Below are 19,366 nucleotides of genomic sequence, written 5' to 3' on the forward strand. Positions count from 1 at the left end.
AATCAATACTGTCCACAATGCTTTCTGTAATACGACTGTTCTTCGTTAAGAGTCTTGTTTCCAGACATCTTGGGGAACTAAATCACAATGGAATGTGCTTAATCGACCTTTTCAATAGCTGTAACCTAACTGTTGGTGAATCTTGGTTCTGACACCACAATCCACACAAATATACATTGATTCACCAAATGGGACAACAGGAGCAAGATTGATTGACCAGATCTGACCAAAAAGTGGTCTAGAATATGTATGATCTTTTTTGGGACCTATTCGTATCTTATAAACAACTAGAGATTGCTATTCTAAATAAAAACTAAAGAGAGTCACCGAGTGCAAAAAGACTCTGAAAAGTGATTAATGTGGAGAAGCTCCAGGAACAAAAAATGAAAGCGCTTTGTTTTGATCTTTCTAACAAGCCTAAGATACAAGCCTTCTAGAAACTCATGCAAGAAAGAAAAAAAATATAAATTCAACTGCCTTGTTGTGACCCCTTTCAAATTGGTTGATACCTCACTGTTCAAACTTAACAATCCGAAATGAGAAGAAGCATTTTTAAAAATGCGATGGAATTATATTTCGAATCTATTGTTTAAAATAAATACACTTTGTCAATTTTCACAACTCGTAAGGTTCAGCTAACACAGTAGTTCTTTTCTTCCGAAAAGGAGCACACATTTCGTTTTTATTTTACCTTGTATGCACCAAAATCTGAAATCCACGACGTCAATATGATTTTTATATTAAGGTATGAAATTTCAAGGTCTGAAATCCACGACGTCAATATGATTTTTATATTAAGCTATGAAATTCCAAGGTCCTTGTAAAATTTTACCACATACATCACAAAATTTTGCTGATCATTGTTCAATTTTTTTCTAATTTTATCGTGGTTCGCTTGCGAATACAGATTTGTTATTTCTTTTACCATCAAGGAATACTCAAACTGAAAATTACAAGAAAAAATTTACATGATCTAACGCAATATTATATCAGGTTGCTGAGAACCAAGCATAATGCATGGTGGTGAATAGAAAAATATTTCTGTAGATGACAAGAAACAAAAACGAATCACAGAAAAGAGGAAGAAATGGAACTCATCGAGAATGTGACTCAAAGTAGAATCCATTGTTATCAATAAATTTATCATAGAAACATACCCAAAGGATTTTTGCTCTTTAGTCAGTCTTGTATTTTAATTAATCTCTTTAAAACCCGTCATAAAAGAAGGAAAATGACAAAGCATAAAACAAGAAATAAAACCACAGAAAAGCACTTTAATAAAATTCAGAGCCAATAACAAGACCACGGGTGGTTCCACTTCAACAATTGAATAAAGACAAACACTTCAAAATACAACAAATAGTAACTAGATATATAACTTCGTAAGTCCAAAGGACCAAAGATGGTCAAGGTTTTTTAAACAAGTATTGTATTCAGAAACCTGCTCTTCAACTGAATTAAAGGTTCAAAAATGCTGAATTTTCTAAAAAAGATAGGTATTACAGGTCCAACAGAGAAAGTAAGGGAGACATTCTGCTAAGCGGAAGAAAAATTATTTAAGTGTTGATTCGTGAGAATTTGTACAAATACTTTAAAATGGTACTAAATATAGATAATGTAGTAGTGTAACAATGTTTCATAGTGGTCAAAACACATTTGTGACAAAGGATGCATAATATAGACCATCTTGATGTTCAATTAAATAGGAATTACTGCGTATGTTTTATTGAGGAGTCAATGGCAGGACCAATGTATCAACAAGCTTGATTCTACTGATTCCTTGAAGATTTTTTTCTGGTGAAACTTGCTTCCAGCTCAAGAACCTAACTTCAGGCTTTTTAGCAATAAATTTAAATCCAACCATCTTGGACTATGATTGTAGCAATATGAAAAACCTTACTAATGCACTGGATAGTGCAACTTGACTTCAAAATATCCTCTACATGCAAAACTTTCAACAAATTAAGAACATCAAGGATAAAGGATGAAGGAGGAGCTGATGGTGCATCAAAAACTCTATTATTGAAGAGTGATTTGCCTTAAAATTATATTGGACATGATTGGCTTAAAACATAGCAGATTCATTTGCATGATCATCTATTTCATCCCTGTTATGAATTGTCATGAAATTTATAAAATCTTTGAAAAAAAAACAAATTTTTGCAGTAAATAATTATATGGAAGTTAATTCTTTAAAAAGACAGACTGATTTTCAGTGTTTATCCACACAATTTGCTCAAGGTTTATGCAATAAGACTTACATAAGCCAGTGACAATGCCACAGAAAATGGAGAACAATTCCCGAGTCATATTATAGTTACACAAAAAGCCAAGATATATTGAGGACACGTGTTTTCTTTAATTTTTATGTTAAACTTTTACTACAGAGCCAGCCAAATGAAAAGACGAGAAATTTACTCACAAGCTTGTGTTAACATTAATTTGTTGGTAACTATTGCCTATTTATACTATGTCTTTGTACCTTAGCCCAAATCTTTTTTTTTTTAACAGGAAATATGCTATTCCAAGCTTCCATCTAGTCTAATTTTAAAATTATGCCTTACGTCTGAATTAGTTGATCACAAACATTGTTGTTAAAAATTGAACATGGTTCACCTATGAAAATTATGAATGAGATATGTAATTGTCACTACAGCTGTCCAAAATTATGAGTTTATTAATAATTATAAGCATATTACAGTCTGGGGATGATTGGAATCGGTAAAATGCTGGCCATGAATTGGAGATATCATTTTGCTGATCTGTGGGAAGAAAACCAAATCACACAATTTTGATACAGGAAACAGACAATAGAACCTTCTAAAACCTAAATCCTTCCCTTTGTTCTAGGGCTACATATTTTAGGTTTTGGCAAGATTTTATGTCTTATCTTACAAACGATCACGCACTACTTTACATGAGGAGCGTAACCTAGGGCCTTAAGTTGCAATGTGAAGGAGCCTTATGCATCTATCCCTGTCACCTAAGAAAATAATACTTTCCAATAGATGGCAATAATAACATTTAATTTTGAGAATAAATGCAAAAAGGGCAGCAAATAGCCTAAATATCATACTCTTATGCTAAACTAGGCTAGCTTAAGGAGATGATTAAAGCAATTCTAGTATTTAACAATCATGGGAAGCCAAGGCTCTCAAAATTTTACCAATATTTCGTAAGTGAGCTGATTGACTATTATTGAGCTAGGCTAAAGACTTGTCTTCCAGGTCCTAGTTAACAAGAGTGTAGGCTTTGTCTGTTACATAATAGCCCCAGCTTTGAAAGTTTCTGTGTTTAATCAGGAGCACTAGCCTATTCGTTTACAAAAGAAACATATTTCCTAGGCCTACTTGTACAATAAGTTGGTTCCTGGTGAACTGGAAGTCACCAGATTGGGTCTAGGCTAGCCAAACTTATGTAATTGCAAAATTTTCTTAATAGCTCCAAAGCCTAGTTGGTTGAGGGGGCTGTGGCAAGAGTTTAGTCTTGCATGATACTTAAGATGTTGATGCATGCATCTTCCAAATAATGGACATATTGAATAGCCTAATGCCTTGGTCTAGCCTGTCTCATAGCTAATGACATACTTGTGAATCAGACTTAGATGTAGAGTTTTAATGGGTGTTCCACTTAAAATTGTGTAATGTAAAACAAGTCTACTCCATTATATTTGTTTTTGAATATAGATGGCACTAAAGTTTTACATAGAGTAGGCTATAACAATAAAATAAAATTATTAGCAGCAAAGTAATTATGCTACTTCTTAAAATCCAAGGAAATGACATAGCCTAGAATGGTAATTACCACAAGGCTGTGTGTTCTTCTGTAGGTTGACCCTATTAAAATTAGCAACAGGAACAGTATACATGGTAAACTGAATAAAAATTGGAGTATGTCAAATCTGATGTTATTCTGGCTTAATTGACGCCTTATGGATGATAGACATTGTATGTTTGGGGAATAAGTGCCACAAGGGAGCTGCTGTTTTGTTCAAAGTAACCCCATTTGATGGTACCTCAATTCACTCTTGAGCAAATAAGGTCCATGCTGGAGCTGTTCAGCTTGCTCATAATTAATTATTGGCTTATTGTGCATAGAGCTCAGCAGTATTAGTTTCTTTAATAAGAGCTATTTTTTTTTTCTTTTGTAGATTAAAAGTTCTTGGAATATTCATTTATTAGTATAAGCTTCTAATACTTATGGCTAGTTTCAGAAGTTTATGGGTTTGCTTTTTCTTTGTAATAGATTAATTTGATGGTCAAATATGTTCAACAATTATAGTTATTCAATAATTTATTGCAATTGACTATATTGAGTGCAAAAGAAAACATGGTTGTTAAAGACAGTTTTTAGTAGATATTTGTTGGACCCAGTGTTCTGGAAATGCATGATTCAAAGCAAGGTGTCAGGTTTTCAGGCTCAGACTCTTTATTTTTTTTACAATAATTACAACATAAGTGTGACCTACTCCTGGAGAGCATAGCTTGAATGGCATGGGAGTTATGAATGAAAACAACAACTTTCATCAAAATAAGAAAAAAAATAATAGTACCAATAGTAGTAATAACACTCACCAGTTCAAACTCACAATCAAACAACAACCATAAAGAAGGAAAAAACAAACAACTTTAGAACTGACAAGAGGGGCAAACCTATAAAAAAAAACTTAAATATTCACTTACCAAAAACTCTTTAAATGTCTTCTTTATACTCCTGTGAGACAACCCCTTGATGTTATTTTATATTTATTGTAATTTATTATCAAACTATACCTCAAAGAAAGCCATGATCACTTGCATCAGACAAGAGGCTGGTGAATTAGTGAATTTTGTCAAGTAGAGGAGGGGTGAGTAGATTCCAAAGGAAGCAGGTTGAACTAATGAAGAAAAGATGGAAGTAAATTAAACTTTAAAATCAACAGAAACTTTCTAACTTAAAATGATGGCAAATAAAAGTAGGGCTAATATCCACCTAAACTCTTAAAGAACCAGTGTTAGCTGTGCTTTATTGAAAATAATTTGTATTTCAAGGAGTGTGTTTTTTCTTTGTCATAAAATAAATGGAAAAATGATATTATAATGCTAGCATAGCTTAAAAATAAGGGTGAGGTTACTCCTCCTTTTCTTAAACCCTCTAAAAGACTTGAGGGTTATTTGGACCTTACTATCAACAATCTGTATTTTGAATGGTTTGGTATTTATTTGTCAAAGCACCAACAATGGTGCAATAATAATGAAGAATACAGGAAAGAAATAACTGTTTCATAGAGTAATTACTATTTTAAATTTTATTGTCAGCATTACAATTTAAAAATTACACCTTTTTCTCAAAACTCTTAAAGTGAATATTTGGAATCTTTTAAACTCTCTTTTTCATTTGCTGAAGTAAATAAAAAGTAAAAAAAAAAAAATAAGAAGTAAATAAAAAATCTAAAGTATATAAAAAGTTACTGTATATTAGACTAATGAAACTGGATTGATTGATAGAAATATTAATTCCTGGAATTTCCAGCAATTTTGATTTTTCAGCACAAATAATACTGAAAGAACAATTTTTTTAAACTGCAATTTGTTTTCAGTAAAATTTAAATTATACTCTGGTCTTTAGAGGGTTTAGGGAGGTTGCAGGCCTACTTTTGTGTGTTATAAATTCTGTTAATTTTAAATTTAATCAAATTGTTTTAGGATTCGTCTGTTGTAATATCTCTTTGTTTTAAGTTGGATTCATTGTATGAAGTTGGTTCTACTTATTTTAAGTTCAATTTGTTTTTTTTTTCTTTGAAAAGCTTATTTTGTTGAGAATGCTTATTTGATTAATTTATTTTTTTTAATTGATGTTGTTTTATTATTGGTTAATTGTAGGAATATATATAAAGTTTATTCAGTTTTTCTTGATAAGCACTAAAACATTGAGTTGTCAATCAAAATGTTTGATTATCTGTATATTTGTGTTATAATCTTTTGGTAATTTTTTTATCATGAAATTTTTGGTCTGCAGGGAAAGGGATTCTTATTTGTATTTATGAAAATGTGCATAATCTTGCTCTATTTTATGCAACGGATTGTTTGTTTAAGTAAATACATCTCAAGGGAATCTTAAAAACTAGTTATGTTTTGTTTTAATATAAACAAAAGGAAGAAATTGGACATCACAAGTCAATACAACCAGATTTGTTTCTTCAATATTTTATACACTTGGAGATTCCATTGGTCTTGTCTACAAGTCCTGAAGTCTTCATGTAGATGAGTGAAAACAAAGCTAATTATGACGATAAGAATCAACTTAACCAAATTTTTCTTCCAGAATTTGCTATTCTCATTGAAGTTCTGTTGATCCAGTCTACTTACCCTGAAAGTTTCATGCTTATGAGAGAAACCCTTTTTGGCCCATTTTGTAGCATCAAGAATCAGTACAACCCAACTTTCTTCAAAATATTTTCTCCATTTAGAATTGTTTTGAACATTGTGCATGCACAGCAAGTTCCAAGCCAATTGGAGACAAAAAATTAGGGCTTGTTCTTGGCATCACAAATCAATAGGCATAAAACAAATTGTTTTAATATTCATTGTCTTCATTGATGTCCTCTTGTCACTGTCTATATTCCCTGTTAGTTCAAACCAATCAGAGAAAAGAAAATTTGTTGGCCCAGTTTCAGGTGTGCATATCAATACAACCACATTTCAAAATAATATGCCTTTATTGAATTGTATCTGTTCTTGTCTTTTTACATTGTAAATTTCAAGTCTATTAGCAACAAAACAAATTTGGAGCCAGTTCTTAGTTGTCACAAATCAATACAGCCAAAATTAGTTTCAAATTTTTGTCTTTGTAAATTATCTTGTCTTTCTGTAAATAAAATGCTGTCTCAAACACTTTCTTTTTTTCTTTTTTTCTTTTTTTTAAGACTTATCTAGTTCAATTTTGAATGGACATTTAAACTGTTGTAGCTTAAAATTTTATTATTTTGGCCCCTCGAGACTATTCTATACATTTTGTTTAAGCAGAGCTAGATAAAGAATATTTAAAATACAAGTCACATTTGACCATACATGTAATATACTATGTTAGGACAATAGGAGAGACATAGAAAAATGTTACACCTATTTCCTGATGTCCCAAATCAATACAACCAATGATTGAAAAATTTTCATTAAGCTTCACTTGACCTTGTCTGCATATAACTTTAAAGCTTACTGGGAGATAACTATCAGTGATTTTCTAATTCTGTATTTGGAAAAACAAAATTCTTGGGCCCCAATTAACCCATTTTTTTTTTCTTTTTTTTTACATAAGATTGTCCGTTGTCCCGAGGAAAGGAAAATGTTATGTAAAAACTTCCCCAGTTTCAAAGTGACCAATGACAACAAGTTTTTTGGGTCCATTTCCATGCCCTCTCAGTGGAAAAAAAGTTTCAGGCCCAATTATTAGAAGGGGAAACCTTGCCCTGAAGTAAACTATTATCGCAAATTTGGGTACACTTGGCTTATTGATCTATAAGTCCTAAATTTAAATTTATCTAGAAACAAAGGGTTTTTTGCCCTTTTTATGGCCCAATTTTCGGGCAATATTTGTACATTATATTTTTTTTTTTTTTTTTTTACAAATGGTTCTATTTTAGGGGACATTTTCATCCAATTTATTGTATTTTCTTTTACTTTATGGTGAATTGGCTGTGGAAACTAAAGGTGCAAGTTCCAATCCATTTGCAAAAAAAAAGCTTTCCGCCCTTTTTTAGGGTAGCCATTATTTTCTTTTTTTGTGCATTGTGGTACTTAAAACCCAAGGACTTTTATAAATTTTGAGCTGATCAGTAATCAGGAACAACTAAGTTTTGAGCTCATTTCTTGGCACCCTAACCCCCTCTCCCCCTTACAAAAGAAATATGTGGTCCCTTTAGCCCTGGCAATGATGCTTTAAATGTCCAGGTCAATTTGAAAAACAGAAAATGTTTTTTGGGCTGCAATTTTGAGAGAATCTGTTCCCCAAGCTATAATTTTTCTTGTTGGGCAACCTGGTCGGGGGCTTAATGGTTTTAATGTTCCAAGATCTTTATAAAAAAAATTATTGCACTCTTTTTAGTCGAACTTGTTTGACTTTTTTTTTCTTTTTTTTTGAGCTTTCTAACCCAAGAAATAAGTGTCAAGCTAGTTAAAAAAACAAAAAAAACACGTTCGGGCCTCAGTCTTTTAGGCACTCCTGCCTCCAATCTTTTCTCCAGACATGAGGGGTCCCTTTTTTCAGGAGCTTACAGGTGTAAGTTTCAGGCTATTCGGGAAAGTAAGTTTTTACAGGCACTTTTCCGGGGGAACCGATCTTTTTTATTATTATTATCATTTTGCATTGGTTTCCTCTTGGATCGAGGACTAAAGGATCTGATCTGATCAATAAAAACAAAGTTTGACCATTCTCAGGCTTCATTTTGAGTAACCATGGCCCATGTCATGACAATGGTTTCCTCTTGGCCTTAGAGACTTGCCAAGATATCAACGTACTATTGACCTTTGGTTACTTAAGAGAAGATCTAAAGTCTTATCTGTTGTGTTTTCCTTAAATTATGCCAATATCTCTTAAAACAAAACGAAATTTCACTGCACACTTAGATATAAATCTGTCTCTTCTTAACTGATGTAAAATCTGGGCACTGAGGACTTTTAAAATTAATAGATTAACATTTTTTTTCATTATAAATGCTTGTGAAATATAGCGAACATTCATCTTTGTAATTGTATCTCGAATAATATTTATATGATCCAATTATGTGAGTCATCTACTTGCCATGAACACTGTCAAGATGATCTAATTTGGGTGACTGTGCTGTTTTTACATCAACTTGATAACAGCGTGTTTTGAAAAAAATACTTAAACTCTGTTGTCCATTGGAAGATTTTACCGAATCTTCAAAAACACAAACCAGTCGGCCAAAAGCGAGTATAGGAGTCCACACTGTAATGTGAATTCCTTTTCCTCCACCCCAAAAGGCATCAAAACGGTATTTATTGTCCTTTGTTACTGTGTGAAGTTTGATAATTTATTTTTATATTTATTTCGTTTTATTATGGGTTATACTTTCTTGCTGTGCGACGCCCACTGCAAACTGTGTGCTGTTATGGCAAATATCAATATTGATGAACAATAGGTAATGATGAAAGCACATTGTCTTTTAGCACTCTTTTGTCATGGCTTGCATGGTACACAAGTGCAGCTTTTATACAAAGTAAATTTGATCCCCGTTGAAATAAAGCAGTGCCCTGGTTTGGGAGGGGGCATGTGCAAACCTTTGTACTCATAAATAATAACTTTACATTGGTTTCCAGTATTCTACTGCTCTTTCACAGTACAGAACACAAGGCCGCGTTTAGAAGTGGTTTCTACTGGCAATGTATGCCAACATGTGGGAGTACGTTGCTGACATTATGAAATATAACTTAATGTTTGCTTAAGGCAAGACCTTTTTGGACAAATATTCTCATTTTATGGCACGGAATGGCCAAACATTGGTGAGGTGCCATCTTTTTTGATGTTCAGACGAGATCTGAACATTTACATTCCAAAAAGGTCTTAACCAATCTTCTACAACTATTGGTTTGATATGATCAGTCTTGAGAAGAAATAAAAGTATCACACGTTCAAAAAATATGATTGCCCCATAAGGAAATGAAAATTTTTATTAGTCTGGATAGGGTGGGGGCTCTACTCCAAGAATCATGGATGTGCTTTTCTATCCTTACATAGAATAACATACAATTATTTTCTAATAATTAACTTGTTTGTTTTTTCAGACAGAAGATATGCAACAGCAGATCATAAAAGAAACATTTCAATTAGTTTCAAGAAGAGATGATAATGTTTGCAATTTTTTAGAAGGTGGAAGGTAAATACTATCTTTATGTTTAGCTTCTTTTTCCCCCTTTTTTTTGAAAGATAGATATCCCTATAAATTTTTCTCTCTACATAAAACAAAGCTCATTTAGGAAGATTAGGTTATCTTATGTCCCTTTTTAATAGTTTTCAAAGGATCTTAGGAAAGAGAATAATAAAGAACTGAGTAAACAAAATTTTAAAACGAATTAGTAGAAAAGAATTTTTTTGCTAAGATAACAAAATATCAGTTCTAAATAGTTCTAGCGCAGGTCTAGCCAACTCATCATTCCATTGGCCTCTGTAACGGTTAAATTTTTGCCAGGTCACATGTAAAAAACATATGGTCAAGCGTTAATATTTTAATAACACTTTAAGTAACTAATAAAATATTCGTAATTAATAATGTATTCAATATTAGTGATGCATTTATCTTAATAACTCTAGATTTTATTTTATAAGCAATAATATTTAAAAAGCAACAAAAGTTTAGATGAGGTTAATTTATTTAATAAATAATTAAATCATTTCATAAAATGAAAGAAAACATTTTATTTATGCGTAATTTAGTTGGGGTAACTTATTTGTCATTCAGTTGTGTCCTTGGCTTGAGAGCAATTTTCACTTATGTTCTTAGGACTTGCAATCCTTGAAGCAGAAAACACAAAAAGACATTTGAATTTTGTCTGAAAGATGTATTTCAAGACGTTTGAAAGAAGTTTGGTAGCTGCGAAGTTGAAGAGTATATAATACAAACTGCAATGCTATCCAAGCTAATCAATAAAAATGCCTTAGTTTGGTGCAAACATATGCACTAAGCAAGCTCTTTTTTTACAGTTTTTTATTCTTTCCAAGTCTATTTGGGTATTTTTAGTTGTTTGTCTTAATTTAATTTCCAAGTTTAAGTCAATTAAAGAAATTAGATATTTAATTTTCTGAAATTTCGTCTTCAAGAAGAAAGTTTTGAAGATAAATGTTCTTTCAATGGTGCTTACTTTTTTATTCAAATAATCCTTAATTTGGGTTAAGTTTCTTCTTTCATATATGTGTTATAAAATTTCGATTCAAGCATTGAGTTGAAGCTAATTTTTATCTCATTAGCACACTATGCTTGAGAAATACGAAAAAAAGAGTTTAATTAAAACGATTTTTTATGTGTTTGAAGCTCTGAGAAAACATCAATCAAGTTCTGTCAAAAATTTTTTTTAGTTCGTCAGCATTTACCAAAAATTTACTGTCAACCTTAAAATTGACAGTGCTTATTGATAATTCATAATATTAACTCCATTCAAGTATGGGGCCCTCACAAAACTTTTCTATCAGCTGGATCAAATGCCCCCTCATAATCTATAATGCTCAGGACTAACTCAGGTTTCAATGATTCTCACTTACAGCTTATTCCTGTTGTTTACCCTTGCCATTTAACCAAACACTTGGAAAACTATAGGTTCTATGACTGTATTAGTTCTATGACTATCTACCTTAGTGCTTCTGCCCTAGGAATGACGCATGAACGGATTATAGATAGACTTATCTATTAACAAATGAACTAACATCATTTTTATATAATCCTAATAAGAGCTTATGCCAGATTTGCCTCTCACTCAAGCGGACTATCTTCTTGGCTTTTTCTACAATTAGCCATGGCTTTATGCCCACAACTACTTGATTTTTATTCAAGAACCTAACCAAACACTTGGAAAACTATAGGTTCTATGACTATATTAGTTCTATGTCTATCTAACTTAGTTCTTCTGCCCTAGGAATGACTTATGGACGGATGATAGATAGACTTATCTATTAACAAATGAACTGACATCATTTTTATACAATCCTTGTTAAGGGCTTATGCCAGATTTGTCTCTCACTCAATCGGACTTTCTGTCTTGGCTTTTTCTACAATTAGCCATGGCTTGATGCCCGCAACTAATTAATTTTAATTCAAAATCAATGTTCGTGAATAACTTTACAGCTGTGTCTTTACCTACCATAGCTAGTATCCCCCTGTTGATAAACAGAAAAGCAGGTCTGAAACTTTTTTTTTACCACTACTTCTATTAAAAACGCATTGCAGTGTGGCATGAGCGATACTGCACTTTTGCCTATTACTTTTTTCCATCTTTACTACTACCGCCTAAGCCAACCCAGCTGCGGTCCTTCTCCATTCTAGTCTATTCCGAGCTTCAATCTTGACCCCCTCCCATGAAGTTCTTATTTTCTTCAAGTCCTTCCTTACGACCTCTGCTCATCCCATTCGGGGATGGCCTGCTTTTTGGCCCCATAGGGATGTCGGAAAAGAACTATCTTTGACAAGCTTACCATCCTTCATCTGCATACCGTGTACTAGACATCTTAATCGTTCTCCCGTTATAGCCCTAGTAAATGAGATAGAACCATATTTTACGTGCAGTTTGATATGCGTTCAGTTAATGGGTACCTAAAACTATCTGTAGACAGTTCCTCTGGAAAACATCCAACAAATATTTCTCCGCCTTCCTAAGCGTACAAATTTCCGAACCATACTTGACCACTTACATCAATATAACTTCCAATATTTTAGTCTTGGTTTGCAGACTTATCTTCCTATTCTCTTTCAGCTGTTTAATACTCTGATTCCTGGCTATTCTTCTTTTTAAATTTTTACTTTTTTTCATGTCACCTATTAACCTTGTAATTATATTTTTTTCAGATTTTAGGTGCCAGCAGGGGGAGGTCATCTTGTATCTTATTCTTCCCCATTCTCTACATTTTCGGTAGTTCAGGTCTTCTCCTATCCCTTTTGTTTCGTATCGGTTTTCTTATTCGAAAAATTTGTGTTTCTTGCAGTCTAATTGGAGGATCCGATTATAAACTGATATATCGTCACTATGCAACACTATATTTTGTATTCTGCGTGGACTCGTCTGAATCAGAACTTGGAATCTTAGATCTCATACAGGTTTTTGTGGAAACACTGGACAGATGTTTTGAGAATGTTTGTGAATTGGATCTTATTTTTCACGTTGATAAGGTAAAGCTTTCTAGTAATTTAAGAAGTTTCTCAAAAAGTTTGGCCTTATTTATCTGAAGATTTCGCCTTTTTTTTTAAAGTAACTTGTTGTTATCGATAAAAGAATGACATAATTAAAGGTGGCCTTGAAATTATGTACTAAAAATGATGTTTCCGAAACTATCTATAGTCTAAATTGCTTTCGATGCTGAAGGAATATAAAAGAATCTGTATAATTGCCTTTTTTTTAACGTAAATGGCGGTTTATATAATATATCATGCTCTTAACTTGTTCGTACTCTATGTATATAATGTTCGTAATATGAACACACAACGTGCCAAGTTATTTTTTCCATTTTAGCGTTCAGCAAATAGCGATACCAGGGGCTGGGTCAGAGTTGCCACTTGCCAAAGAATAATCTGGCAAATCACTGAAAAAAAAATTCTAAACTGTACACATGCTAAAGTTACATCTTAACTTCCTTCAAAATTGTCATGGCAGAAATCCACGTTTATTTTTATGGTAGGATTTCAAATGCAACTTCTTCAGTTTTAATTTTTGCTAAGAAGTAAAAATATAAGCTTTATGCAGGAATGACTTGAAATTACAACGGAACAAGTTACCGGGGAAAATAAATCACTTGAAGTAGGGATAAACTATAATATTTTTGGCAACTCTATGCGTTGCCCTTTGTTGGTTAATAAGGGAATCCTGAAATAATTGGTAAAGAATTATTTCAACAATTCCCGGAAGTCTTTGAAAAGAGCCTTTTTTTCAAAAAACAAAATCACATAATTTCAGGACATTAGCTGGAACCCAGCCAACATTCTTGGCAGGGTAGAATAAAGGATTTGTTTTCGAGAGGGGGGGGGTGGGGTACAAACAACTTTAAAAAATGCATCAAAATTTGTATTAAGAGTCGTACAAACATTTCAGGAGGAGCGGTTGATTTGGCCTTGATTCTTGGCCACGTGAAACCCAGTGAGTTAGTCCGAAATCGTCGTAAGATCTTGGATAAAGTGTTCTTGTATAGTATAGTGATCAATGGTACAATTATTAGTCAGTTTTTTTTTCAGAATACCTCAAGAATGGAAGGTTTTTTTTTGCATCTCATTCAAACAGTAAAACTCTTAGTGTAACTGTTTTGAAAGGCAGTCGGTACATAAAACACCTACAATTACCAGCTTATCCTGCTTAAAAGGCTTCCAGTTAATTAAAAGTTAAATTCTCCTGTAAAGAGTGGGGTTTGGCTTTGTCATTCTAAATTTTAATGTTGATCTTTATTTTCATAAAAAAAAAATCTGTTTTTTTATTTAATGTCCATTCATTTCATCCCTGGAAAGTGTGGCGAAGGTTAGCAAAGATATAAATGCTAGATAATAGATAATAAAGATATAAATGCTAGAAAAAAATTTAGTTCATAATTATGTATAAAGACTTTAGAAATGAATCATCCCGGGATATAAAATTTTTGAAAACCAAGCTGTTACGGTGTTTAAACTAGGTCAATAACATTGGCTGTCTCTGTTTTTCCAGGGACTGACATGGGAAAAATTTAGGGCTAAAAGGGCTATTTTAAATTACTTATTCAGTACTTTTGGAAAGTGTTTTTATCTTATCTATCTTTCTTTTTCTTTAGATCCTCCCATTATTTCAGGTTCACTTTATCTTGAATGAGCTGGTTATGGGGGGCATGGTTCTTGAAACTAATATGACAGAAATTATGACGCGGATAGAAGATCAAGCCAAAGTGGAAAAACAGGAGGTAGGTTTTAATAATACTTTCTTGCAATTAGTTCTAAATACTGTTTTTCTTGGGAGTAGAGGTTAAAAAAATATCATACAATTGGTCATTTGACCTTGACAAGCTCAGGACTATTGTCCGATTTTTTTTGTTTGGATGCAACCCCTCTCCGTCTATCTTTGTACAGTTATCAGCAATTGCAAAGGATTTAAGACATAATTTTTCGCTTCCTGGAAAATTGTGAAAGGAAAATTCCTTTTTCTTTTCAAATAACGCGACTTAATATGGTTCTATTTGTACAGTAGTCTTTTTTCGCCTGACTTGGCTACAAAGTGTGTATAAACATTAATGATTAAGAGGAATAGAGAGACAAAGAGGAATTAATCGACGTAGCTGCACTGAAAACAAATAGGATTTATTAAGTAGTGTGTTTAAACTCAACCCCCTTCAAATCAACCCTTCCTCGAATAACTCCCATTCACCTCAGCCCTTGTTTAATTCTACCTATGCAACTCAATCCCCGTTTATGCGTGTAACTGCTTACACGTTACGCTAGGTGGGGTCACTTGAATCGGGGAGTGAATTAAATGGGGGCTGAGATGCACGAGGGTTGCATTGAATGGGTTTGAGTGCATACAACTCAGTCTTCATTCAATTCAACTCCCTTGCAATTCAACTCCTATTTAACTCAACCCCCTTCAATTCAACCTAACATGTAACCAGTTAAACCCACAAATAGGGATAGAGTTGCTTGCATACCAAAATAATATGAAAAAAACTTCGTTTTCTTAAAGAGTTAAAGAGGCTGCGTCCCAAAGTCGAACCTTAAAACGTACAGGAATTAGAAGAGGCAGTTGGGGGGCTGCCGCCCCCCAAACCCCCAGCTTTTAAAGACTCTTTTGGACAGGTTTTTTTTTGTGGGGAGACTTCATTGTTACTAATTACTAGTTTCGGCGCAATGGTTCTCCTGTCCTCTTGTGTTTAACATTTTTCGAAGTTATTCCATTATTCATTCATTTCAATTTTTTGTTAATTAAAAGAGGGCCTTTCCGAAGCCAAGAGCGGGGGGTTAGCAAAAAAACAAAAAAACTGTACAAAAGAGTCTTTAAAAGCTGGGGGTTTGGGGGGCGGCACCCCCCCAACTGCCTCTTCTAATTCCTGTACGTTTTAAGGTTCGACTTTGGGACGCAGCCTCTTTAACTCTTTAAGAAAACGAAGTTTTTTTCATATTATTTCTGTACGTTTTTCTACAATCCATGGTGGATGTAATTTAATAATTCCTGTACTCCTCTTACAGGAGTACTCCTCGTACAGGAATTAGGAGAGGAGTACCCCCCCCCCCTCCCCCCCCCCCGCTTTTAAATCATTGTATAAAATAGAAAAAAAAATAGATAGAATGACCGAAATGTTTCTTTTGCTCATAAGAAGCTAATATTCTGTTATCTCTCAAATGATAAGCTGTCCAGGTGTTATCAAAAATTTTTTGATGTTGTGAAAAAAAACCGCCCGTAAGGGACTTGAACCCTTGACCCGAGGATTAAAAGTCTCACGCTCTACCAACTGAGCTAATAACTTGCATGTGTGTAAATATAACTTCTCAATAGCTTTTAAAAATTTCAAATTAACATGGGCTCTTATGGAGAGAAATCCGTTAATTAAATAGCTAATGGGTGGTTTCTGGAAAACAGGGAAGGAGTTATCGGATCAAGCTGAAATTTCGCGGATAAGCTCCTGGGCCGTAGGGGACCTTAACTTGTGAATTTCAGCCCGATCGGACAACGTTAAAAGGGGTGGGGGGGGGGGTTGGAGGGTCGAAACTTTCGGGGGGTTAAGATTTTCCTACGAAACTTTCATGGGCACTTACTCGGAGAATTCCGCATCGAATGAGTCTTCGTACACCCAGATCCGATGTCGGATGTGACCTGTAGGCGTCTAGGAAAAAAAAGTAAATGAATTTTAAGTGGCTATGCGTGGTTTCTGGAAAACAGGGAAGGAGTTATCGGATCAAGCTGAAATTTCGCGGATAAGCTCCTGGGCCCTAGGGGACCTTAACTTGTGAATTTCAGCCCGATCGGACAACGTTAAAGGGGGGCTTGGGTTGACAGGTCGAAACTTTCGGCCAGATTTTCCCCATGAAGAAAAAGTTGGAGGGGGATGAAATTTTGCAGGTTTCTTAGTTGGAGCTCGGGCTACGAAATGCATCCCTCCCCATCCGTCTGCGACCACTGGAACCGAAGATCGCTTAACATTGTCGTGTGTCGCCTCTTTATAGAGGCACGAGTGTGCCTCCTTGAAAGTCTTGATTAGAAACTTCGTTTTTAGATTTAGTTTTCCATGAGCATTGTACTCCTATTGCTGGAATTGCCTTCTTTCTTCTCATAGCAGCGGCAGACTATATAAAAATGTAACCTAGCCTTAAATATTGTAGATGAAACTTTATCTAATTTCACGTTTGTTTTTTTTTTCTTCTTTTTTTTCAAGCTGTATTTTAGGTTGTCTTGTATTGCTAAGTTGTGCATGACTAAGAAAACATCCTGTGAACTAGTTCTTATTGAACCCAGCATTAGTGGGCAGAACTGTCACCTCTTATTAGTTTTCCACACTCTTTGCTTCTAACCTTGAAGGACTTCGATACTTCATTTTGATTATTGGGATCCCAACTGAGTATCACTGATTCAGTTAATTTTTCATCCCTGAGGGATATTAAATAAAAAGCAAGTTTTTTCAAGTGAAACTAAGGAGAAATATTAAAACTCAAGTCGAATAGAAATAAGTTTGTATATTGGGGGCTGCCCCTTCCTCAGTCCTCGCTCTTTACAGTAAAGTCTTAAAGCTCTTATAGAATGCTTGCCATTCGAAATCAAGGCTTTCCTAATAAGCTAGGACAAAAAGTCAAACTTCAGCGTAAAAACCTAGGGTTGAGGGGAGGGGCATCCCCTCTCATATACAGAATAATATTTGATAGTTTTGAGTTTTAATGTTGCTCCGTACTTTCAGTTGATTTTTTTTATTTCTAACTATTTTTCAAATAATGCAAGAAAATGCGCTTAACTCCTCCCCGTGTAAAATTTATCCTGGAAAATTCCTCCGTAACCCCCCCCCCCACGTAAAATTCCCCTTGTGGAAAATCCCTCCCTCCACGTGGAAAATTGCCCCGAAAAATTTCCGTATATTTCCCAATAACAAATACTATATATGAACAATACGGGAAAATTGCTCTTACAGTCCTTTCCCAAGGGACTATGGAGGGTCTTGTTATCACCAAAAGCATATATATTGGACTTTTCGACTATACTGTAATTAAATGACTATCTTAAAATTTTGATCGGATGTCTTAATGGGCGTTGGAGGGGAGATAGGTACCCTCCAATCTCTTTGGTCACTTAAAAAGGGCACTAGAACTTTAGCTTTCTGTTCGAATAAGCTATCTCCTGATCTTTTAGGACCATTGGCTCGACATGATCGTCCCTGGGAAAAAATCAAACTAACACGCATCAATGATCTTTATTCTGGAAAAAAAATACAAAATTCCACATTTTTGCAGATAGGAGCTTGAAACCTCTACGCTAGAATTCTCTGATGTGCCAAATCTGATACTGTGAATTTTCCATTAGTTAAATAGTTCAAATATCTTTTTTTCAACTAAATCTTTTTTGTGTTTTTTAATTACGATGCCCGCTAACAAGGACCCCTGGGCTACTATCAAATATCGGCTTTTTCTGTTTTAACTGCTCCTTATTTAATTTTACCCTGACTTACTAAATCTAACAGTGTTAAAAAAGGGTTGAATGTATACTAAACTTTGAATTCTATGCTAAAGCTGAAGGCAATATGTGTTTGGTTATTGTCTTTGGAAGCCTCTATTTTTTAAGTCTTCAGACTGCTGTATCTGCTTCTTTTATTTTCACAAACCATGGAGGAGTTGACCTTGCTGAAAACTCAACAGCCAAAGGGAACGTTTTAACAGCTCTCAGCAATATGCATGATCCTAAGACTTTTTAACGACGGAAACGTGCACGCGGTCGTGTTAGCTGCAGTGGGCTTATTATGTCTTTTGTTTCTGGGTGTTACTACATTAAAATCCCGAAAACTTTTTTGTCTCTTTTCATTGTGGTGACAACACTGCATTTTGCCCTCTTGCAACTAATATTTGATTAATCTTCTTTTGATTTTTTTTTCAGGCTGGATTGTCTGCGGCCCCTGCTCGTGCTGTATCGGCTGTCAAAAATATGAGTATTCCTCAACAAATTAAAGATATTCGGCTGCCAGACCTACCGCAAGCTATTAAAGATTTGAAATTTTAGGCAAAATACATTCCTGCCGTTAACTATTTTCTTTGGCGACATGATTTTTTATATTTATTGGAGTTTTTGATTTTGTATATAAAACGCAAATAGAACGTATGTTCTAAACATTTGTATTTGCATTTTCTTTCGTTAGTTTATATAAAATTTTCAATTTTTTTAATTTTACTGACGGGAGGGATGGTAAAAGTCAGGATCGTTAAGATGGGAAGCCATATCGCTTAAAAAATAATCAGTTTTTGATGAGCTTTTTGCCATGGTTTGGCCTGTTTATTTAAACTTTTTCCTTGCACAGAAATTTAAGAATGAAGTGCTGTTTATAATCAAGTTAACGATATTGTGCATTTTGTGTACTTGCTTACTTTCGGTGGTAACCAGACGAAGAACTGTCCTACCCGGTACCAATTAACTTTGGAATTACTTCTGGCGACTACTTCGATCTGTCGGCTGCAGCTTCCCCCGGGATCTTC

The 19,366-nt window shown here is 34.1% G+C and overlaps 2 protein-coding genes across 4 annotated transcripts in view; one reads left to right on the forward strand and one right to left on the reverse strand.

The window, feature by feature from the left end:
• Nucleotides 1–3,718, reverse strand: part of LOC136031334 (isopentenyl-diphosphate Delta-isomerase 1-like) — an 18,977-nt gene extending 15,259 nt beyond the window's left edge. Inside the window, exon 1 of one of the 2 annotated variants that reach the window (XM_065710820.1) lies at nt 3,588–3,718. The gene's annotated coding sequence lies outside the window, so the exon portion shown is untranslated. The remainder of the gene's footprint in view (nt 1–3,587) is intronic. The other variant, XM_065710821.1, reaches the window with a different exon arrangement.
• LOC136031335 (AP-3 complex subunit sigma-2-like) lies at nt 2,999–19,004 on the forward strand. Of its 2 annotated transcripts, none has more exons than XM_065710822.1 (5): nt 2,999–3,175; nt 9,780–9,871; nt 12,685–12,868; nt 14,506–14,613; nt 18,774–19,004. In XM_065710822.1, exons 1-5 carry the CDS (start codon nt 3,107–3,109, stop codon nt 18,894–18,896), a joined length of 576 nt encoding a protein of 191 aa, XP_065566894.1. In that variant the 5' UTR covers nt 2,999–3,106; the 3' UTR covers nt 18,897–19,004. The 2 variants fall into 2 exon arrangements, with proteins under 2 accessions (XP_065566894.1, XP_065566895.1); XM_065710823.1 differs by lacking the exon at nt 2,999–3,175 and adding an exon at nt 3,778–3,796.
• The last annotated feature ends 362 nt before the right edge of the window (nt 19,005–19,366 follow it).

The sequence above is a fragment of the Artemia franciscana genome, chromosome 9, assembly GCF_032884065.1.
Source record: "Artemia franciscana chromosome 9, ASM3288406v1, whole genome shotgun sequence".
In the NCBI taxonomy this organism is placed as follows: Eukaryota; Metazoa; Arthropoda; class Branchiopoda; order Anostraca; family Artemiidae; genus Artemia; species Artemia franciscana.

Excerpts from the sequence above, each read along its gene's own strand:
- LOC136031335 (XM_065710822.1), top strand. The coding sequence starts at position 3,107 with ATGATTAAAGCAATTCTAGTATTTAACAATCATGGGAAGCCAAGGCTC. Across the intron at positions 3,176-9,779 it reads CAAAATTTTACCAATATTTC|ACAGAAGATATGCAACAGCA; the intron begins GTAAGTGAGCTG and ends TTGTTTTTTCAG. Across the intron at positions 14,614-18,773 it reads CCAAAGTGGAAAAACAGGAG|GCTGGATTGTCTGCGGCCCC; the intron begins GTAGGTTTTAAT and ends TTTTTTTTTCAG.